Here is a 22,946-nt window from a genome sequence, read left to right on the forward strand (position 1 = left end):
CCGGATTTTCTCTTCCATAATCGGATAAACTAAAGAAAGGTGTGACTGACCTAGTGTCTTTATTCTCAATTTATCCCTCTATTCAAAGTCACATTTCACAGTTTCCCACCGCATTATATGGATAGTTTCACAGCTATCTGAAACTTCTATTAAATAAAACATTATGAATCCCATGTTCATCTCAAAACCCCCTGTTCTGCATTCGTTCTTTTGTATTGACTTATCCCTATTTTTTGACATTTCATTTTGGAAAAAACCCACCCGCCGCGCGCCAGGTGACAGCTCAATGGAGTAGGCAGGTGGCCGGAGGAGGCAAGAAGTGGAACTGTGATAACAAATGGATGGTTTTCAAGGACATGAATTGAAATTCCTTTCGACTGTTTTTACGTTTCAAATTAACTTTTGTATGTTAGTCTTTTAATCTGGCTAAAGACAGTTTGAGATTGGTATTGGGTTTCCTTGGTAGATCGGCAAATGTTCAAGCGATGTTGCTTGTCTGTCTATGTTCGTGCCTACCGTAGATTCAAACCTTTATACTCTTCTAACTTTTATTTGTTTATTGAAAGTTGGGAATTTGAATATTTTTGTTGGTAAATTGTAATATATTCTGATACTGATAGAATACCATATTCCCTTCATTTCCCTTACAGCTCCTCTCTTCTCTCTTCTGATCCTCTCGATGCACTATGTGTCAAAATTCGCTTCAGACTAACTTTTATAGCTAACAACTTTGTTGTTTTTATTTTTATTCCTGACAAAACATTTAAAATCAATTTTTCTAAAATAGGTAAAATAAATTTAGACATTCCCAAAACACCGATTAAATAATGGAGAAGAATGTACTTTTATTTTTTTGATCGAGACTGACAAAATACCGAATTCATAATCTCAGCTCTAACTGGCAATGGTCTTGAATGGTCTAGGAAATTAAAACTGGCGCTATTGTATAAGTCACTTAATTTCTGTTGTCCACTATTTTATGTCACAGCCGAAGTAGACCATATAATCAGGAATCTTTCCTTCTTCAAATTGTTGACATGCGAGTGTTACCGATTACACGCATGGATCGGTTTCTGCCCTTTTCTTGACAGTGGAAGATGAACAAAAATTAGCCTATCGGTGTGCAATCAATCCGGTCACCTATCCTGACCTCTCTCTTCTTGTACATTATGACAAATAACAGTAGGGAGATAGATTGGTGGTTACGTTTGCTTAAGATTGAGTGACTCTGTGTTGCGACGGGGATCAGGAGGACACGGTTATCAGATAAGTTTACATAGAAGGGGAAACGACAAGGAGAAGAGAGATTAGTCATGTTGCCAGTCAAAGCTACTACTTTTTTGACTAATATGAACTAACAGAATGAGCAGATAAAGTGAATGGTGGAACATCATCGGGAATAGCAGCCACGAGAAAGTTAGAAGTTGATGTGAAATAGTATCTACATAAGAATACTTGAAAAACTTTGCTGAAGACTGTTATTATTAACCAGCCGTGGACCGCACCTTCGGCGCGGCCCCGACTTCTGGGGCTGAAAATTAATTTTTTATGAAACTACCGTAACCCTACAGTATTCCTACCGTACCACTATTGTACCACTACAGTACCCCGACTATATCCCTACACTAACCTTAACTCACTATCCCTCCAGAAGCCAAAACTTCACAGACTACAAAGACTACATAGACTACAAACTATGTACACACAGAATAAGCGCTTTATATATAGTAAATGATATTTGAGGATAACCGTATTATTGGCATAGTTTCGGAATAGGATTATTGACCTACGTAGGCACAAAAATGCCTGCCTGCCTACATGCGTGTACACGGCCAAAGTACGCCTGAACTTCATTTTTTTTAATTTGTAAATTAAATCATCAAATATTTTTTGGAATGAACCATATAGCAACTCGAAATTCTCCTCCCTACCAAGATTGAGAGTTAAAAATTCACTCCAACGGTCAGACCACAGGCGATAGGTAGGTATGTAGGCAGGTATGAACTAGCATACTGTTGTCTTCAAATTGTCAATTGTTTTTCTTTGTTTTTCAATTGTTTTTGTTCGAGATCAATTGATTTAACAAATTTTGAAAACATTTAATTCAACCTAATATGTGAAATTTTCAAGTGCCTTTGTTGGCCACCATTTACTGTTTACTAATAAGCTTCTCCTATGAGTATGCCTTTTAATTATTTTTCCAATACTTTACCTCATCATCGTCTTCCTTATTACCCATCCTCCTGGCTCCTCCCACTTCTTCTAACTAACGGATCGCGCATTCCCTCGACGATCTCGCGGGTTGTCTTATTGCGTAACCCGAACCTTATCATAACTCTCTCTTCTTTATTTTCTTTCTTCTCACCCAAAAAAAGAAGACTCACTCCACCATCACCCGGTGACTGACGCGGGAAAAATGCAAACGGAACGGAACAGAGGGATATCATTAACTTGCCCCCTTCTTCTCCTATTAACTGCAGTGTTATCACCTTCCATCCACATATCCCTTTTCTCCTTTATCCAAATGTCCATTATCCTCAATTTGAATCACTTCTTTGTTTTTCTGATTTTCCTGGTTTTTTTTGTTGGTTTTGTTAAAATTATCGCAAATTTCCAAGTAGAAAGACAATTTGGAAATGTGAAAACTTCGTTAATCATTATTCAGTGGTATTAGAGCAAAATATCTTTTTATTAGAAGTAATTAATGTTCGGCAAAGAAAAGCACCTGTAGCACTAAAAAGTTTTAGACTGCACGGCCCCGGTAAAGAATCTACCCAAACTTGGTGTGATTGCAGTTTTTCCTATGCATTTTGAGCCTTAAATTTCTAAAATTTCAAAAAAAAATTGATTTTCCTAATTCTCAGTGTAAAATACACCATAATTATATAACTGCAAATATAATGACAATCAACTCTAAAAAGTTCTCAAAAAAACCAAAGCCATCAAGCATCTCAATATTCACCAAAACTTATTAAAGCAGATAGTAAATCTCATCCTAGTTTTCAAATTTTCAGCACAGAAGGGCCCGAAAAAAAAATCCGAAATATGAATTTCGCAAGAAACCAACTTCGTATTCTGCTTCTTTTCAATACTGACCTTCATTTACCTCCACCATCTCCCCCGTTTCCGAGATACCACTTTTACCAAACTTTCGCACTTTCCTCACTTTGTCTTGCCTTTGAAATTTTCCCGTACTGCATGCTGGATGAATAGTTATGTGTTCCCTCTACACTTGACATGTTCAAGATCATTCTTCCACCACCAAATGGCATCTTCTCCTTCATTTCCGTTTCGCTTGATTTGATTGTTTTTCCTGGTTCTCCAGTACCTCATGTTCCACAGAGTTTGCTCTCAGTCAGTCGTCTAATTGATAATTAGGTGTTTGTGGTGGTAGTGGGGTGTGTCTTGAGGGGGACACCCATCTGGTACAAGCTCATCTGGTCGTTTTTCTTTTCTTCTCAAACAATCCAATCATTTTCTTGCCAACTACATATACTTATTTTCGTTATACTAAACCTTTTCGGGAAGCTTTCCATGTAGGAACGAAAATGCCTACATGAAAAGCTAAAATAAATTCGCATTCCAAACATTGACAAGAATATAAAATAACTGACACGATTGCCTAACGTTGTTACATGCTCTGATTTTTCTCAAATTCTTTAACCAGTCAGCTTGTATTAATTAGTTTTGTTAACACTATCCTTTAAAAGTGTGCTGTTAGTGGAGTTTTACTTAAATAAAATTATAATAGTCCAACAAGAGCAAATATTAGTGTCAAACACTTCGAATAGTTTGAGTCTTTTCGAATTTTTCAGTCAAGGTTTTGGTAAAACGTCAAATGAAAAAACAAACATATATTTTTCTGACGATAATTTTGAAATGAGTAATGCCAATAAGCTTCCCCTCTTCAATAGATCCACTCATAATTTCTGCCAAGTGTTGTGAATACAAAACTTTAGTAACTGCTTGTTTTTGGCATACCTTATATCCAAAAGGTGCGAGAGGCAATTAAACATGGACAATAGATGGACAAGTCTAATTATTGTTAAACCACAGCCACCACGACGAACACACACTCCCGTAGAGGATGGTTGTTTTGAGTGTATAGCAGTTCATATGTCTATACATAGCTTGTATGTTCCTATGTTCTTCGTATAATTATCATCGTCATGCCTTCACACTTCTCCCTTCATCTTTTTCATCTATATACTAACATTCACTCTGGAAGCCCTCCCTCTGACATCCTGTGCCATAAGAAGAAGAAGCAGTCAGTTCTGGCTCATTAGTCGGATGTCTTCTGTGTCCGAAAAGGGTCACGCAATCTCAGTCTATTCATTCTCCGCCTAACTCGACAACATTCCTTCCTTTCCACCCGCACTTCATTCTTCTGAATTATGTATACCAGTTTGACCTACTTATCTAAGAGCTTTAGAGCTCTAATTCTATTTTGAGAACTTTTCGAGTAAATTGCACAATTTTTTAGGGCTCCGTGAGACTCTCCTTAAAGAGCCCAGCTGTGAGTTTCGTCAATAAGGTCTAGAAATTAATGAATATTTAGTGAAAAAAATTCGTTGAAAATTTGACAGTTTTTCTCTGTATTAATTTTGCTCATAAGCAGACACATTTTTCAGCACTTTTGGAAATTATATATACACGTGTTACCAAACATAATTTATCAAGCTATTTTTACTACCTTCTCACCGAACTCCGCGTGTCTGTGTTGCGAAGAAATTGAGCCTCTTTCATCTTTCATCATCACATTTGTGTCAAACTACGCTTGTTTCGCTATGTTTCTTCTTAGATTACATAGATTCTCTCACAACTTGCAACTCATCAATTCTCCCCTCACGTCAATTGATTGTTCTTGTGGCAAATTACATTGTTTTTAGAGCCTCGATGACATCGAGCAGGTGGCCAAAAGTTTTGAGAGAGCAAGACGAGTTTTTACACGAAACTTTGAACATTTTTTTTCAATTTTTTTCGAATTAAAAAAAAAATGTATACGGTTTCAAGATTAAAACATTTAAAAAGGAAAACCTTACCGTTTAATTAAATTCCTCTCTTGCCAACTGCATGACAGCTCATAACTATACTTCATCCAACTATACGTAGCACAGAAAAGACAAAGCGAACCTATTTATTTCTTTATTTCTATTCTCATTTCCCGTCAAAAGCCAGTAGCCATTTCATATCCTCCACATCCTTTCATCACCATCAATCTTTTCCTCACTTGGCGACGTTTTTCCCGGGTAAAGAAACAGAAACAGAAGCCCGTTGCCATTCAGAAGTCGTCAAAAAACAGTTTTGATTCGATTACGGTAATCGTTCGCCACTGCTTTTTGTCTACTATGAGAACTATTCAGCTTGTGTGTATTCTATGTATGTGTGGTTGAAATGAACGAAATTTTAATTGGATACGGATTTCGATTGACAGCCAGAAAGCAGCAGACAGCAGCAGCGCCCTCCCGTCATCATCCGGCATTTCGAATGCCATTGTTTGACGAACACAGTGTTGGAGCAAGAAGTATCCTTTCTTGTTTCTACCCGCGTCCTGTGCGCCCCACATGTGCGCACACGAAATATATTCCCATGGTATCGTGTTGAATTTCACTGGAAAGTCAAAAGCCCGGCGAGAGCCAAGTGGATATCTAAATATCTAGCTCTTCTCTTTTTCAAACTGCATTCTTTGTACAAGTGTTCTAGTCTCTTTTCCTTCTTCTTTCTATCCCGGATATCCCACACTTCTCTAACACCTTCCATTGTACAAGTACATGGAGCAAATCGAATTCTCTCCTCCAATCTTTCCGCTCATCAGAAGAGCCCATTGAAGTGTGCATATGTCTTTGCCTGTTTCACACTCTTTTTTTCTTCAGCAAACCCTCTCATTTTTTCCGAGCTCACACGTACATCTTCTCGGGATGAATGCGTCGTTTTTCTATTAACCTTTAGGGGTGAAATAAAAGGCCACTACTTCAATTGAGTTGTGTACATAAGCTCTCAGATTTTTTTCCCAACAAAAAAGTTCCAGATTTTGATCGTACCACATTTCCAAATTTAATTTAATTTATGTTTTTCTGACACGTGTTTTGCAAGAGACTGAAATTTTAGAACAACTGTTGTTGTACCTCGGAATCTATTATGTCAAAAATTTCCCTAATCTCGAAAGCGAAACTTAACTGCCTGAATATTGTCTGAAATTGAAAATAGTGATTCAAGTAAAAAAAAATTGAGCAAAACACAATGAAAAAATCAGAATCCTTGTGGAAAGATCTTTTCACTGGAATTCAAACTGAGTCACTTTCGTCGATTTAGGTTACAAAAATGAATTTGATTAATTTTCCAGTTTTTCTTATGTTCTCCTAAATTTCAGCTCTTTCTAGTATTTTACCATTTAGAAAATTCTTCAGTGGAGAAATAATAAAAATCCATTCTTTTGGTGCTAAAATTACTACAAATCGTACAATAAATTCAGAACAAATTCCAGAAGTTTTTGTAATTTTTTTGACCGGCCGTACTCAAATTTTAATATAGGCTAAAACTTGTAAGAACAACTTTTTCGCAACTTATTTTAGAAATCTATTTCCTCAAAAATGTCTCAATTCTTAATGAGACTTCAAATTTTGCAGTGACCAAACCAAAACCATGAGCTATTTTTCTAGTTCCAAAGGATAACCTAATTTGTATTCAGTGGTAGTGCCAGTTCCAGTTTTTCTAAAGTTTTGTGTGAGTTTTGTGCTCTTTAGCTTGTTTGGCATGCGCATGCGCATCATGGCCACAAACGATCATCCAATTTCATTTGACCACACACACACACACATAGGCCCCCCGTCTCCCTGCTCCCCAAAGTTTCCATTACACATTTTTTATATACATACACATCTTCCCTATGTGCTCCATCCGGCTTCTCATTTTTAACGAGACTACGAGCTTCCTCAAAGCATTGCTCAAAGGATCTTGTCCCAATTAGCTCGCCGCATCTAGTCTCAAGTCATTCGATTCATTTCAAGTGTGTCAATGTGTCGGATGCACCTGTTTAGGATCACAGAGAAGCCGACCTGGTTACGCCATATTGAGAATAGGCAGTTAGAGACGAATTGGTGGGAATGAGTGGAAGGAAGAGGGGTGACAGATGTATATGTAGAAGAACAAATTGGATGGCTAATGAAGCTGGAAGGATTAGTACCGTATAGAGACAGATATGTATATTTTAATTAAACATAAATAGGTAGGTTTAGGTAGGCTTAGTTTCCAGCTGTGACAGCATTTGTATTCAAATAAATAAAGGTTGGCAATAACCGTTATTTTAGATTCTCTGAATGTTTCTAATAAAAATAAATCAAATTATGTTTAAAACTTTATTTTCCATCCTAATAAAAACAGTTTACCTAACCAATTAACCAGTCTCTACCGCACACCCCGATTTGTACTGTAAACATTTGTTTCCCCCTTACTCATCCAATTTCCTGTGTTCTTGCCAGCTTCCTTCCGTGTGCTCACTAGCTGCCTATACAAAGGCAAACCATTCCCGTGCTAGGAGGAGGGCAGGTCAAGTACCATCGGCTCTTCAAAATGTAATATAATGTTCTGATCGGAGGGGAGCTGCGTTTTGTTTTTCTGTTTTGGTGTGTCTAGTTTTGATTTAATTTGGCCAATATGTATTGGCTTTGTATGGACTACCTATTAATTTCTGGCCCTATTAAACAATGTGTATTTTCTTTCTATATAAATTTTTTCCAACCGTTCAAATTAACTAAGTTCGAATTTTTGTATATCAAAACTTAAATTATCGCAGATATAATTTGTTATACCAAACCCGAAATATTTGTCAAGAATTTTCCTATTTTCCTAATTTTTTCTTCGTTTTAATTATACAAATTCCTGCCATGTAAACAAGAAAAAAAGAAAATCTCGAAAGCTTTCTAAAAGTTTTCGTTTATATTCTTTTTAAATTTCAAATCGTTTCAATTTTTATAGCCACCTGGCTGGTGGTCATAAACCCTTTCATCTTTCTTTGCAATAGTCCAAGTCTCTTTTTTTCGAGTATTTTAAACATTGAAACGACCTTCTCAACTTCATTCGTTTCTGAATTTTTCTCTTTTCTTCAGTTCGTCCTGTGATAAGCATGCCAATTAGGAGAATGACCCCCGCATCACCGAAAAACCAATCTGCGACGCGGCGCTGGCCCTACCGCAAAAAACGACGTTTTTATGTGATTATTCACACCTTTTCTGTCAATGCGATTTCATTTATCCCCATTTCTCTCTTTTATTTCTTTTTTTGACGCAATATTATTGTAGAACAAGTCTGTATAGGTGACAAGTTTTACGATTTCTGTTGTTCTAGAACACTAGAATGCCAAACATTATATCTTTCAGTTTAACATTCGATTTATTTTTATAGAGTTTGCAAGACCGTTCGCTGTTTTCTTATCTTTTAAAAACTTGCAAATCTGTTTTATTCTTGAATTTTCAGAGTTTCGACTTATCAATCCTTTTTCCTGATGGTGTAGCGATGCAGATTGCCACGTTCATCTTGCTTTCCTTATTCCCATTTATTGGGTGGGCTCGCAAGATTCCTGATATCAATTGGATATCATCTAATCCAATGTGAGTTTTTAAAAAATTTATTTAGGATTTCAGTTACTTCTTCTACTCCAGAAAAATTAGTATCTGCGATTAGCAATCCGAAGTTTCGAAAATTAAAATATTCTAGAATTATTCGCTCCTTTCATCTCACAATTTTTCTTTATATACATATCTGCGGATAATTAATAATATCTTAGTTACAACCCTTTGCGGCTTCCGCCGCCTCTTCTCAAAGAATGGATATCTTCAGATAATGCGTATAGCGCCAAGGTTATGATTAGATCGGAACATGAGTATGTTTCATATTGTTGTTGGGAATAAATTGACTGTTCCTCTTTGTCTCTAGAAGATAGATATACTCCGTCTAAGAAAACTTTGAGAGATTTAAGATAATTGAGAGACACAGAGATTGGGTAATTCATCACCGCCGCAAAGGGTAAAAGGTGAACGAGGAGGAAAGGAAAATATGATGAAAACAATGAATGGAAAGAAAATGATATGGTATATGAGGGAAACATCTGAAAATATTCATCAAAGTAAAAAAAACTTCTAATCAAAAAAAAATTACCTTGATGGTGATCTAATCTTACATTGCCATAATACAGTTATATATATATTTCTACGGTAGAACTTCAATGATTGTTAACATTTTAAGCTGTTCAATAAAATTTTTTCAGCTTTGACGTATCGAATACGGATCATGTGATATCAGTTCATATTGGCGATCGAGTTTCAATAAGATGCCCGAAGTCAGATGAAACTGGAAAATATGAGTATTCGTACATTTATATGGTTTCCGATGAAGAATACGATCACTGTTTCTTATCAAAACCAAGACTTGTAGGAGCTTGTGATAACCAGACAATTAATGTAAGTGAATATTTCAAAAATTTGATAATTGGGTTTGTAAAATTTTGTTTTATGTTGTTTAAAAAAAATCATTTTTTGTCAAAAACTTTGACATTTTTGAATTACTAGAGCAGTCCTATGGTTTGAAAAATGTCTGAAAAAAGATTTCTTGATAAATATCTTTCAAACCGAAGTTTTCACACTTTCAGGCATCAATAAACATTGTGTTTCGATCGTTCACCCCTACACCTGGCGGCTTTGAGTTTCAACCTGGAAAGAATTATTTCCTTATCAGTAAGTCTGAGGTTGACGCCTTAATAATATATGAAACCGCAAACCAAATATTTCCAGGCACTTCAGACGGCACATTAGAAGGAATTGATAGGAAAAAAGATGGTCTTTGTACGGCAAAACAAATGAAAATAAAATTTGAAGTTGGGCAAGATAGGCGAGGAATTGAGAATCCAAAATTTGCAGCTCGAACTTTGAAAAAAGATCGAGATGCAGAACATTCGACACCTGTCATGTACGTGGTACATGATGAGAGCGATATTGATGACGGTAAGGTTGAAAAAGAAAATTGAAATCTAATCTTTAATTATAAGTTTGGTTTCTCAAAAGCTTAATTCCAACTCTTTCCAGATGACGACGGCTCCAACGCTTGCTCGTATTTCGTTTCGATCGTCGTTTTGCTAGCATCTCGATACCTTCTCTAAATCTATCATATTTTTCAATTTTTTAATTCTTTAAAAGATCCAGTCCCAATTTCTTTCCAAACCGCTCACATTGTCATCAACGGGTTAAAATGTTTGTCAACCACCTCTTCTTCTCTATAATTGTATTTTTCCGCCCACTTCCAACTGTCCAGTGATCGATTCTAGATTTTTTTGTTTACTTCTCTGAAACATTTTTTGCCGCTTTCTGTGATTGAATATGAAATCATGATTCGGAAATATAAATAAAGATGCAAAATAATTATTGAATGGTTTTAAACTAAACACAAAAGCCTGTCGTCATGCAAAAATATACAACACAAAAGACCGATTCACCGAAGAAACCAAACATATATTATCAACTCGAAAAATTCAACAAATGAAAATTAACTCTTGCAAAACCTAGACATGGATCCATATGGAGAAAATATTAAAAAACGTTCGATATACTTCTTTTTGTTGCGAGAATGTATAGTTAAATTAAATAATTAGAAAAAAAATTCAAAATGTTTCATACTCGTTAAATGCATAATTACAAAAAAAAACTTCAATTGGAGTTAAATTAGTTTGAATAAAATAGGTGGCGTCTTCTGGGCCAGCGAGAAATTGAACTAATTAGTGTGACTTGATGTAGATGCCCCATACGTTTGACAGAGACTGGTTTTATTTATCAATCTTCCAAAATTCTTCTCTCAACGTTTGAGATCTCTTCTATTCCTCTACTATATTCTACAATCTATGACCTAAAAAATGGATGAAAAATGATGATCAGGTGTAGTTTATCTATTATTTGCATTTTGCTCTCACTATCAGTGATCAGGATTGACGCGAATGGTAAATTATTTAGAATTTTTATTGCTTTTTATTAATTGTAAACGTAGCAAACATTGAAGCATGTTAAATGGATTGTGTTTGATTGTGTGTAGCTTAATAATTTACTTCTAATTTTCAGAAGTTTTAACAACCGAAGCGTCAACTGATTCTTCTTCTCCAACATCGAGCATATTTGACTGGATACCTTTTAAACTTTTCGGTTCGGAGAAAACGGTAAGAATTTTCATTCGAAAATATTATTGATAATTCAACTTTATTCATAGACCCCGATTCTTCGAATAAAAGTTCGCGCTGTCAATCGTGTAATCTACACCAAAAAAGACAATCTTCTTCAAGAAATAGAAAATGCAAGTGAATATAAAAAAGAGCAAGAAAAACAATTCGAGCAAATACCTGATGTTTCGACAGAAGTCAAAGAAGTCAGTATAAATGAGCCGGATAAAATGTACGAACGAGGTGAAGAGCCAAAGATTTTCTTGTTTCCGAAACAGGGAAATACTGTCCCGAAAATTGAAGGCGAGTTTGAAAAAGTTGATATAATTGGAGAAGTAAGCGAGGATAAAGTGAAAACACCAAAAGATGACGATTTTCAAATAATGTATGATGATGAGTTGAAAGAGTATGTTTTGAAAAGAAGACCTTTAAAAATGGATAAAAATGGAATTATCGATTCTTGGAATGGAGGTGATACGAAAGAAATAATGGATGATAGTGATGATGAAGTAAAGCGAATTTTGGAAAGTGGCGAAGAAGGATTAGTTGGAAAAAATAATAGAACTTTGAAGACCCAACAGAGAAATCATACGGAGGTTACTTTAGAAGAAGAAGAAATAAATTTGGAAGGTTTGCTTAATGTTAGCTTTTAAACATCGTTATTTGAAGTAAAGTGTTCAGACCTCCAATTCAAATCTTATCAATTTAAACCAGGGAAAAGTAAGATTCGAACTTACGATCTTGCTTGGATGGATCCAAGTTTTCTTGAAAAAGAGGAGTTTTCTGTTCGTCTCACATCTCAACAAAGATCAGATTGGAGAGATAAACTAACTAATTTGACAATGCTTGAAGAACGACGAGCAAATGAGCATCGAGATTACGGTAGTAGCTACATTCTTCCAGTACTTAAAAGTGTGGATTATGACAATACAAGTGTTCCATTGGCGTTTAATGGTAAGAAATAAATTCAGGACAAGTGTGTAAAATAAAATTATTTTCAGACATTCCTGTAAATGTGGCGGTTGCTTTCAACTTTTTGTATTTAGCAAATTTTGATAGCGAAATGATGGAATTCTCAATGGACGTGGAGATGGAATTTTCGTGGATTGATATTAGGTGAGTAATTGTATAAACAGTTGTTGTTGTTATTTCTAAGAAAATATTACCGCGTCTTGAAGGTGACTTGCACTAACACAAAATTATCACTATAAAAAGCACACTATACTTGGATCTAATTGTCGTTTAAAAAAATTTCAGGTTAGTGAACAACTATACCAAACCAATTAGAATTCGCGAAAAGCCAATTATCGAACAAATCTGGCGACCCGATCCTTATATCGTCAACTCGAAGCATTCATATTTTCACTACGTCTCGTTCCCGAATATACGAATGAGAATAACACCAGAAGGACTGGTGACGTATACAGTTCGGTACGTAATAGTAATCCGATCAAGTACTCATCTATATATTTTTAAATTTTGCAGAGTCTCCTCAGTTTGTTCATGTTTTATGTCATTCTGTCTCTACCCTCATGACAGACAAGAGTGTGATTTGAGAATTAGTTCTAGTGAGTTAATGATAACAGAAAGCATCAAAATACAAATATTGAATTACAGTTGCCTATTCAAATCAATATGTGAAATTTCACTGGCACTCGAATCCCATCAAGTTCCAATCAAAAATTACTCTACCAGAATTGCACATCACAAAAATTAAGACAGCTGAATGTTCAACAAAAGGAAAACTAGGTGAATTTTTTGGAATTTTGTTCCAACTTCTTGAGCAATTCTTGCCTGAGTCTGTCCAAATCGTGTTTTCTGTGCAAAAATTAAGCAAGAAGTTGGGAGTAAAGACAAAGTTGCAACCAAAATTGCTCATTCAATAATTTTCCAGTAGATGCATCATGCCTCCGAATAATATTCTCACTCGAACGGGACAGTGCAAGATTTGTAATTGAGAAATACGTTCCATCGACACTTGCAATGATGTTCGCATGGGTGGCCCCATATGTTCCATACAACTATGAAGATGTCCGAATTATTACTCCTATCACAGTGAGCTGACAAAATACTAGACCTTTCGATAGGCTCAAACTAGACTGTTCTAGGCTTTTCATAGAATCTGTAATTTCCATGAACCTCAATGCTTTGGTAATAGGGAATTTTAAATTTCAAAATTTCATGTAGAACGAAAAAAAAATTTACTTGACAACATTTCCATAATATCGGTGGCCGTCAGGCAAAGCTTCACCAACTTCTCAGCCAAGTCTTTTCTTTTTTGGAGTAATGTTGGTCACGAAGGATGACTACATTCCAAGCGAGATTCACATAATAAAAGTGATTTTCAGGTCCTTCTAACCCTCGTACAAATGGAAAAAGGTGACAAAGAAATTCGTACATCTTACCTCACCTCAATCGATGTTTGGTTTGCTGCAATGAAGTCATTCACAGTTCTTTCTCTACTCGAATCTCTTGCAGTTTTAGCTCTCATCAAAAGAAGTCGAGCAATGACAAAAAATGCAGAAAGAGCAGCCAACGAGTTTGAAAGATGTACATTTGAAGCCGAAGCATATCGATTAAATCGTCTTTACCATCGTGTCGACTCAATTTGTCGTTTTTCATCACCGGTTGTTTTTGTTGCATTTTTTGTTTATTATGTGTTGTTTGTTGCTCAAGGAAATGAGAATTGTGTTCAGATATAAAAAAGAATAAATATAACATAAAAATCTGTTTAGGTGTTTGATGATATGGAAAACCATAAAATGAAAATGAAAGCGATGGTGGTATTTGTTGGAAATTAATTTACATATTCGTCTTTCAACAACAGCGACTCAGTTTTTACACTTTTTTTTTGACAGATTGCCCCATCGAATGTAGTTTTAAAAAATTGAATTCAAAAATTCTGTAATTGTATTCTGCTTTTGTGCAATTTATATTGCCTGTAAGTTTAAAACTCCCAATATTAAATAACTATTTTGAACAAAACTTTTGAAAATACTCATCTTTGGACACTCACAATTTTTTTGCAAACGGATTTTAAAACGGAAGAGATCAAATTATTAATCTATGTATAATTTTATAATCACGTTATTTGGTCAAAGATTTCCAATTGTTCAAAGTTTTGAAACAATGTGTAGTATTGTGTACGTTAGAAAAATATGGTTTAAATTAATTAATTTTCCATTTTAGTATATTTATCATTCTTAATATATTATAGTTCACATTAAATTTACTGTTTACATTCAAATAAAAATAAGAAATTATTTTTAACGCCAGTAGTACACTTCACCTGTGCTAAAAAAAGAAAGATTTAAAAATTGCAAAGAAAAACTGATTTTGAAAAAGACAGAACATTTCTTCGTTCATCTTAAACAATACTTTACAAAATAAAAAAAACCATTAAAATTGCCTTCCATTTCTGATATTAAAAATCCGGTCAATTCGTTTTGTTTTTGTTACTTTTTCTCTTGTTCACTGTTTGACAGATTTTTCCCACACAGACAGAGACTAAAAATGCATTGTTCAAATGTTGGTTTCCGATGCTTATAAATATTTGAAAAGAATAATTCATCTCAATTTGCATAAAAAAGACATCGATTTCTTATAGTCTGTATTTTTGCTCATTGAATTTTCGATATTTTTAAATTGTTGAAACTATAAATTTAATATAATTGTCGTTCAATCTCTAAACTTAAATGCCACTCAAAGTCATTCTAGTTGGGCGTGTCAAACAAGAAAATGTCATAGAATCCTCGTTTCGATACGTATTTTCTTTAATAATAAGACAATTTTACAGACGCAGCTCAAGTTTTTGAACTTTTCAAGTGCAATAGTTTCAATTAAAAATATATAACTCGCCATTTTCAGTTATATCTAAAAGAACTGCTCACTTGATGTATTATTCATAAACTTAACTAGGTCTCTTGGATACCGAAAGTGTTATGAAAGAGAAACAATGACAAAATTTCATTTTCTATTTCCAACACCTTAAAATATAAGAGAAATAATATTTGGAAAATGAGCAGGTTTACTTAATAGTCATTCGACTATTTTGCTATTTATTCATCTGGAATACTAATTTGTAGCTTGCCTCACGACTGCCAGCTTACCTATGTTATGATATTTTGTGTACAAAAGCTAATGTGTTTTTACCTTTTTAATATTAAAAATTGTTGCAAGAAATTCCAGTTTGATATTGGAAACTTTAAAGAAAATTAGTAATTTTCTAAATTCCTACTTAAAATCATTCATATTTTTTTGGTTTAAATTATTGAGTTTTCTTTTCTCAAAAATTTGACACTTTTTCAAGTTTTTGAGCTATTTTTTAAACAAAAAATGTATTCATTCTCTTTGAATATTTTTAATCGTTTCATACTTATTGCTGAATGGCCAAATTAAAAATCGCTTAGACCGCCAAATACCACATCATAAAGAATCACAATAAAAACAATTGAAATTAAAAGCATACTCGGAGCCGTGAATCAAAGTAACGCTTACAAGAAAAGCCTTCCGACTCTTTGTCAAACAAATTATATTATTTATAAACTTATTCTTTATGAAATATCTGTCTCTTAAGTTTTCGCAACTTTACATACACCGCTTTTTATCGAAAAATAGCATCCTCACTTTTTTACTGCCTTTGCAAGCTTTATACTGCTATAACTTTTTATCATATTTATTACTTGATATAAATTTCCGGGTGTATCTTTATTTTAATTTTCAAGTCTTAAGGTATGAGTACTACAGAAAATTTCCAGCTAATTGTAGTCTATCACAATTTTTAATAAAAGTTCTCGGAATACCTGAGTAGCGATTTTTCGTTCTTCTAGAATTCCAATATTGTTTGAACTGTTGTCAAGTTTTATGGGTTATTTCTATTTGAATGTGTAAAATAGTTGCAACATTTAGTTGCTTTGAACATCCAAACTCAGCTTCCCACACTAGCTAAATACTTCTTCGGTGCCTAGATAAAAAAATTTTTTGAAAAAAACTATGAAGCGCTGTATTTTATAAAATTATATCTTAATCAAGTTGTATATAAGGATTGTTGGTTTTTTGGATAAAGCAATAAATAAGGGCGTTAATTTCTTCACTCGGAATTCGGATATATTCCGTTTTATATTGAAAACCATAAAATTTCTGTATATCATCTACGAGAATTCTAAAAAAAGCACTTAATGATCTCGTCATTTAAATTTTAAAGCTGAAACGTTTTACAACTGTCGTAATGATTCATAATTTCAATATTTTTTGAACTTGTTTTGAATATACTAAAACTTTTAACACGGTACCTAAATGTTTTGCACGAAACAAACAAAGTTGCGTAAACGTTTCCACAATTTACACGGTTTGATGCCCAAATTCATTTTCACACCTCAATTTATTATCTCTTTTTTTCTTTTAATTTTTTTATTAACTTCGTTTTCTCATCTTGCTGAAAAAAATATTTTTTTCAGTATTCTCGAATGAAACGGGATGACCTGCAAGGCATTCGAGGCCTTGCTATTGGAGCAGTTCTCGCGTTTCACTTTTTCCCTAAAACCTTCCCAAATGGGTATATTGGAGTAGATATGTAGGTTGAAATAAAAACTCAGAAAATTTCAAACTTCAATTTTCAGGTTTTTTGTGCTTTCTGGTTTTCTAATGACAATGATTTTTGGGTCCAAGCCAATTAATTCTGATTCAGTTTATCAATTCTATTTTCGTCGAGCCAAGCGGATATTACCACTTTATTTATTGATAATTTTTGTTGGTAAGTTTCTTTGAGAGGTTTTTACCTACTTTTATCACTGAAGAACTAATTTCAACTTCAAAGTTTCAATTTTAAGGTTGCATTTTAGTATTCTTTCTGTTCCCCAACACTTTTGTATCAATGAATATGGATTCAGCATGGAACTCTATTTTCCTGTATCATAATATGGCTGAGCACTCGGATAACAACATGTACTTCAAAATGGTAAAAAACATTTTCCTGACTAATCCAAATTCCGAGCAAGTTTCTGAAAATCTAGAATCCAGTTTTGAACCTGGTTTTTGAGTAATCGTTTTTAAAAATGAGTTCGTTCTTGAACTCCAATTTAAAGTTGACCATAACAAAATTATTTCAATCTTACGATCTGAACTCACAGATAACATACGTTGTGAGCAAAAAGACCTTATTAAATTTAATTCAAACAATTTTTAGTTGAATCAAGCCGAAGATATTTTTACTCATACCTGGTCGTTATGCGTTGAAATGCAATTTTATCTGCTAGCTCCCATTATATTCATCTTCCTTTCTTTCTGCTCAACTGGGATGTTTTTAGCTGTGTTTCATCTGATTTTAATTTCCATATCACTAGGAAATCATTTGTTATCGACCGAGCAGGCTGCTTTTAATAAGTATGTCATTTAATTTATTTCAACTCGGCTACTGAAGAGAATTTGAAACTATATATTTCATAGAAATTATATTTTTCAGTGTTTTCTGTCGAGTATGGCAATTTTTAATTGGTTCCGCAGTTTTCTTCCTCTCGCGAGAACTCATTGATTTGGATACCAAAGTTAATAAATACACAGAACTTCTATTGGAGGAGAAATCCGAAGAATTATCAGATGAAGAAAATGAGAATAATGATGACGAAGAATTGATTATGAAACCTCGACAAAATTTGAGCAGAGCTCCTTTTTATATTTTACTTTGGTCTTCATTAATGTTTTTGGTATTCTTGTCTTTTGCACCATGGACTATTCCAGAAGCGGCTTTGAGAATGGTAAGAACCACTTTTTTCAATAACTCATCTAAATCCTAATTTAATATATTCAGACCTGTACATTCCTTTCCGGCGTTGTCATTTTAACTGGAACATTGTGCGACATTAATCCCATGAAAAATCGGTTGGTTAAACGGAACTCGAAAACCAAACAAGAACTATTTTTAGAGTATTGGTGTACACTGGTGACATTTCCTATAGTTTATATCTGGTTCATTGGCCGATTTATGTATATGTAAAACATTATTATGAGAATCAGTTGGCAGGTGAACAATTGCAAGGATGAAACAATATGAAATTTGCATTGTTTTTAGCTTATCTCCTTGCAATCGTAATTGCAGTTATTCTTGCAATTATAATATCGGAGACTTTTGAAAAATGGTATTTGACAATTGGAAAACAGGAAATCATGTTTATGATCTTAATATTCTATGTATCTATTGTGTTAATTGTTGTGAGGAAAGATATCATCTCAAATTTTGTGGAAAAAGTTAAATATGGGCATGAAGAGATCAAGGTTCACACAACTTTTGAAAATGTTACTTTAAGTGAGTTTTGAATTATGGAATTGCTTTATCTAATACTTTGATTTCAGAACAAGCTATCGCACTGAACAAAAAATGGGCTCGAGAGGAATACAAAGATCTAATCATTCCTAACTGTTACCCAAATAAAGCAGAGCATGGATTTTGTGAATTTGATAAATCGAATCTAACCGGAGATTTGACTGTTTTTCTTGTTGGAAATAGCTTGACCCCAAATCTAGGATCACTTGTGTTTAAAACTTTCAAGAACCACGCAAAAGTGATGTACAAATATAGTAATTCTTGTAAGTTATTAGATACACGCATTTGCAAAAAATATTTATAAATTTAAAGATTGTGAAATACTAACGGTTGCTAATGAGAAAAAATGTCGAAAAGCCCATGATACTTACGAAGAAGAGGTGTTCAAAAAACTTCCAGATATTTTGTTCATGCTTGATAGGTAAACTGAAAATCTTACTTCTTCCTACCCCATTTTAACTTTCAGACCAGACAAACTTCGACGGCCGTTGACCGAACCGCTGGAGAAAGATGATATTTTCAAGGAGGCACTGGCAACATTGAGAAAATATGAGAATAATGTGAAGAAGAAAATTTATTTGCTCGAATCCTACACACCACCAACAAACTTAAAACTGTCTACATTTGCAAAAATCTTAGAGGATGGGAAGAATGTGACTCAGAGTTTGTACAAAGTTGATTTCTCATATCTCAATGGACTTCGAAGACAGGAAGAACTTGTGAAAAAGTAAGCGGTTTGTGGTTAAAAAATTAAAAAAATACCAGTTGAACAATTAAAAAGGCTTAAAATTTTTCTCAAAATACGGTAAAAATGATTTATCCTTTAATATTTTCAGGTGTTCAAAATGCGAATTAATTCGTATATCCGACGTGTTATTCAACGGGAACCGGACGAGAAGTTACGATGAAAAAACGAAGTTAGGATACTATTACGATGGACTTCACATTACACCGTTTGCTCAAAATCTCATTCTACCACTGTTCCAGAATGCTTCCGATCATTTTCAATAGATAATATTATTTATGTATCACTTAATTTATATTTCAGCCGGTTTCTCTTTCTGTGTATGCATTTTATGCTTTATAATTTTTTTCGGGTATTTATTTTCTCTGCTCTAAAAAAGGCTTGAGATCAAAAATGTTTTATTAGACAACTAATAAAGCTATTTTCTATCGCTTAAACTTTCATAAATCATTGATTTTTCTCTATAACAAACGGGACTATAGACATCACTAGAATAGGAAGAAACATTACGGACATCTCTTACAGTAGGCGAAATAAACGTTTGTATTCGAGTTTGAGCATTTATAAAGTTGTACGCAATGATTGCAGCAGCACAAATGTATTCGAATAATCCATCAATTAGTGGAACTGAACAAGATTTAAAATGTTTAAATTCAAAACTTGGAAGACTCACCATATGCGTGACATCTTTTCAGCTTTTGAAACTGCATCCAAGTTAGAATAACATGCGGAAAGCAAGCTGAAAATGTGACAAAGAAGATGGATTTGATGTAGAATCTCGGAGTTTGAATCTGTAAAAAAAACATCGTGAGATTATGAAAAAACTCATGGAATAACCGTTTTTTGAAACACGAAAACTTTGTAAAATCATATTTTATCGCAGGCACGTAGGCAGACAGGAATGAGACAAAAACTGCACAAAACGCCACGGAATCCCTATTGAAACTTACAAAAACAAATCTTCCGTCAAAAGCATCATGAAGAAGATCGATCAGCATCTCAAGAAATGTGAATGCTCCCACCATTGAAAACGCATACGGCTGGAAAAATGTGACTGTAAACAAGAATCTATTTCCCCAAACTGCTGGACTCTTAAACTTACGATATTCTTTATCGAATTCCGAGTGAAGAGAAGTTATCAAAAACAATGATAAAGACTGTAGAAAGGATATCCAAGGTGCAGATGATAACAAAAATTGAATAACTCGTGGAAATGGATTTATCTTACTCGTAAGAACATCGGTTGTTCGGACTAAAGCCATTGTCTTAAATATGTCATTAAAAAAGATTTCCTGTCGGTGAAGGTTTACCATTCGAAAACTCATACATTCCAAAACTAAAAACCGCAATCCAGAAGAAAAATATGGGTCGAGTTCAATGGTTCTTGTGATTGACTTTACCTTGAAATGGGACCGTTTTAGCCTTTTTCAAAGAATAACTAATAACTCACAAAATGACCACCAGGAACTGGTACGAAAGCTTTCTTATTATACCAGTCACATATTAATTGCCCATCTGACTAAAAATATATGGGTATTTTCAACTCTTTCAAATAAACAAACTTACTTTACAATATGATAACAAGGAGGTGCCATATTCGATTCTTGTAAAATTATTCCGTCGATATAAACGATTTTTTTCTCGGAAACTTGCAATTCTTAATTATGAAAATTTATAAAAGGAAATTCCTATAGTCATTTTTCCGATCCTCTACCAACTAACTTTAAAAGTTCACTTTTTAGCTGCATTTTATTAATGAAAGGTCGCGTTGTAGGCTCCCAGGTGTTATTCATATCACAATTATCCTATAAAATACCTTCAGTGTGAACTTTCTAAAAAGATAAATAAACTTACCCATGGGACAATCGGCTCTGAGTAATCATTAAAATGTGTCATAACTACAATTATTACAATAAATATAACCCAAAAACCGTAAAACATTAAACTATGCTTTGGTAGTTCGAATTGATAATGACATGATTCGACTTCTTCTTCAGCACCGAGATTTGTCATGTTAATAAAAGTGTTTTATCTGAAATTTTTTAACGAATTCTAAGAAATTTATCAATTTCAATGTTATGAAGAAAAAACTAGACTTAACTACAGGAAAAGAAATCACAAAGCACGTTAAAAGCATGATAAGAGAAGCCGCTAAAATGAGAGATAATTGAGAGACGGATATTCGGAAGAAAGAAAAAAAACTGTGAAAGAAGTGAACCAGTTAGCAAGCAGATTCTTATCTACAATCTGTGGTTCTCAAGTGAAGAAGGGAAGAAATTGTGAATGATCTTAGCAACAGATATTTCCTGCTTGACAAGTATAACCACTGGCGCAAAGTCCATTGAAACAAGAACCAAATGGTGGACGCCCAGAAGCACAAGTGGCACAGCAGTAACCATTGCCAGTGTTTGAATTGCATGAATATCCAGTTGGGCAGCCCTGAAAATATAAAACATTACGCTGTAAAATGCTGCTTGAGAAAATTCAGGAAAAGTCAACTCACATTGGAACACAGACCCGCAGTTCTTCCATATTGGCATTCACAGCAATAGTTTGAAGATGTACATCTGAAAGATCCGCACGTCTGACCTGTACCACATGCTGAAATAGCTGGAAGTCCTCCACAAGATCCTGTATATTCATTTCCTGTTGTGGTACAGCAAATCCCATTCATGCATGTTTGACCGGCTGCGCAATCTACAGAAGTTGTGCAACGAACTTGCGTGCGTTGTCCATTATAGCAGTATGCTACAAAAACTTAATTATTAGTTAAGTAATTTTTAGTTTCAAATATTACCCAATGCAGAAACAGATCTAGTTGTGGTAGTTGGGATGATTGGAGCTCGAGTTGTCACAACTGGATTTGTACAGCAACAATTGTTCAGACACACGGAGTTGGCAGCGTATGGAGTACACTAGAAAATACGATCTTATCCCAACAGAAATATAGAATTACCTGATAGTTGTAATAACATCCAACACCTATTTTCCTACCACCATTTGCACACGTATAAGGATTTCTTACAGTTTGAGATGTCCAGTATTCGCATGCTGAAAAACGTGGAGATTAGAACAAGTGTTTTGAAAATTAGTTTTAAATATACAATTTTCTAAATATTACTTTACAAATCGTTACTCCTGAAACTCGGGCGGGGAGTTCACAAACTCTCAAGCGCGAAGTGCACTTTCCGCGTTCCACGGAGAGTATGTTTTGTTTGAGCCTAAACCTAACACGATTTCGATATCAATCTCAACTGAACTGCTAAACTTCTAAATGAATGCGTATAAATAAAACAGGTTTCGTAAATTTTCAACTAGATTAAATTTTAGATTGGAAAGTTATTTAAAAACATGGAAACAAGATTAAATGATCAGGTAAAATAAAATAGTTATCATCGGTAATTAAAGTCTGTTATATACAATTTGTTTTAATTCTTTGAGTTCTTACGAAACATTGAGTAGAATTGATTAGGATAAGTTCCACAAATATGTGTTTGCCGTTTTGATCGAATTCCTAGCTCAGTTAATCCGAAAATTGAAGGAATTACAGAGAAAAGTACTAGAAACATCATGATGCGGTGCTGCATTGTGTCTATGAAAAGCTAAAAATCGTTCGAAATTGTGGGATGAAAGTTATGGGAAAATGTTGCATTGTTTGCGCAGCTGCTTGAAAAAATATTGAAAAGCAT

General features: G+C 34.1%; 5 protein-coding genes and 6 non-coding genes across 14 annotated transcripts; 6 read left to right on the forward strand and 5 right to left on the reverse strand.

Moving 5' to 3' along the window:
• Positions 1 to 1,031: 1,031 nt before the first annotated feature.
• Positions 1,032 to 1,139, reverse strand: C43F9.15. The gene has a single exon (NR_056552.1). It is a non-coding gene; the product is annotated as an Unclassified non-coding RNA C43F9.15 (non-coding RNA).
• Positions 1,140 to 5,049: 3,910 nt separating this feature from the next.
• On the forward strand, positions 5,050 to 5,070 carry 21ur-14629. The gene has a single exon (NR_056553.1).
• Positions 5,071 to 6,885: 1,815 nt separating this feature from the next.
• On the forward strand, positions 6,886 to 7,033 carry C43F9.16. The gene has a single exon (NR_056554.1). It is a non-coding gene; the product is annotated as an Unclassified non-coding RNA C43F9.16 (non-coding RNA).
• On the reverse strand, positions 6,886 to 7,033 carry C43F9.17. Its single transcript, NR_056555.1, has one exon. It is a non-coding gene; the product is annotated as an Unclassified non-coding RNA C43F9.17 (non-coding RNA).
• Positions 7,034 to 8,203: 1,170 nt separating this feature from the next.
• Positions 8,204 to 8,279, forward strand: C43F9.18. Its single transcript, NR_056556.1, has one exon. It is a non-coding gene; the product is annotated as an Unclassified non-coding RNA C43F9.18 (non-coding RNA).
• A 193-nt stretch (positions 8,280 to 8,472) lies between these two features.
• efn-2 (Ephrin RBD domain-containing protein) lies at positions 8,473 to 10,411 on the forward strand. The gene is made up of 5 exons (NM_069554.8): positions 8,473 to 8,606; positions 9,263 to 9,455; positions 9,644 to 9,728; positions 9,786 to 9,995; positions 10,077 to 10,411. Exons 1-5 carry the CDS (start codon positions 8,512 to 8,514, stop codon positions 10,148 to 10,150), a joined length of 657 nt encoding a protein of 218 aa, NP_501955.2. The 5' UTR covers positions 8,473 to 8,511; the 3' UTR covers positions 10,151 to 10,411.
• Positions 10,412 to 10,789: 378 nt separating this feature from the next.
• lgc-43 (Neurotransmitter-gated ion-channel ligand-binding domain-containing protein) lies at positions 10,790 to 13,924 on the forward strand. Its single transcript, NM_001027891.3, has 11 exons — positions 10,790 to 10,805; positions 10,886 to 10,981; positions 11,100 to 11,194; positions 11,245 to 11,824; positions 11,876 to 12,148; positions 12,196 to 12,310; positions 12,452 to 12,625; positions 12,680 to 12,762; positions 12,812 to 12,943; positions 13,089 to 13,249; positions 13,543 to 13,924. Exons 2-11 carry the CDS (start codon positions 10,909 to 10,911, stop codon positions 13,894 to 13,896), a joined length of 2,040 nt encoding a protein of 679 aa, NP_001023062.1. The 5' UTR covers positions 10,790 to 10,805; positions 10,886 to 10,908; the 3' UTR covers positions 13,897 to 13,924.
• 21ur-14652 lies at positions 11,533 to 11,553 on the reverse strand. Its single transcript, NR_056557.1, has one exon.
• Positions 13,925 to 16,659: 2,735 nt separating the features above from the next.
• Positions 16,660 to 19,671, forward strand: oac-8 (Acyl_transf_3 domain-containing protein; the record flags this gene model as incomplete). The annotated part of the gene is made up of 12 exons (NM_001027890.2): positions 16,660 to 16,766; positions 16,813 to 16,946; positions 17,023 to 17,150; positions 17,379 to 17,575; positions 17,655 to 17,946; positions 18,000 to 18,070; positions 18,115 to 18,212; positions 18,261 to 18,494; positions 18,542 to 18,775; positions 18,825 to 18,933; positions 18,979 to 19,239; positions 19,349 to 19,671. The coding sequence occupies 12 exons, from the start codon at positions 16,660 to 16,662 to the stop codon at positions 19,521 to 19,523; spliced, it is 2,040 nt and encodes a 679-aa protein (NP_001023061.1). The 3' UTR covers positions 19,524 to 19,671.
• C43F9.4 (uncharacterized protein) lies at positions 19,643 to 21,295 on the reverse strand. Of its 4 annotated transcripts, none has more exons than NM_069555.3 (9): positions 21,112 to 21,295; positions 20,980 to 21,062; positions 20,824 to 20,914; positions 20,708 to 20,776; positions 20,568 to 20,657; positions 20,360 to 20,522; positions 20,208 to 20,311; positions 19,931 to 20,048; positions 19,643 to 19,884 (listed from the first exon to the last, which is right to left on the reverse strand). In NM_069555.3, the coding sequence occupies exons 1-9, from the start codon at positions 21,268 to 21,270 to the stop codon at positions 19,676 to 19,678; spliced, it is 1,086 nt and encodes a 361-aa protein (NP_501956.2). In that variant the 5' UTR covers positions 21,271 to 21,295; the 3' UTR covers positions 19,643 to 19,675. The 4 variants fall into 4 exon arrangements, 1 of the variants encoding a protein (NP_501956.2); NR_131598.1 differs by having other exon boundaries at positions 19,676 to 19,884; positions 20,208 to 20,297; positions 21,112 to 21,270; NR_131599.1 differs by having other exon boundaries at positions 19,676 to 19,884; positions 20,095 to 20,297; positions 21,112 to 21,270.
• C43F9.5 (EGF-like domain-containing protein) lies at positions 21,261 to 22,872 on the reverse strand. The gene is made up of 5 exons (NM_069556.3): positions 22,706 to 22,872; positions 22,214 to 22,308; positions 22,055 to 22,172; positions 21,761 to 22,005; positions 21,261 to 21,696 (listed from the first exon to the last, which is right to left on the reverse strand). Exons 1-5 carry the CDS (start codon positions 22,842 to 22,844, stop codon positions 21,547 to 21,549), a joined length of 747 nt encoding a protein of 248 aa, NP_501957.1. The 5' UTR covers positions 22,845 to 22,872; the 3' UTR covers positions 21,261 to 21,546.
• Between the last annotated feature and the right edge of the window lie 74 nt (positions 22,873 to 22,946).

Source organism: Caenorhabditis elegans, chromosome IV (assembly GCF_000002985.6).
Source record: "Caenorhabditis elegans chromosome IV".
NCBI classification, from domain to species: domain Eukaryota; kingdom Metazoa; phylum Nematoda; class Chromadorea; order Rhabditida; family Rhabditidae; genus Caenorhabditis; species Caenorhabditis elegans.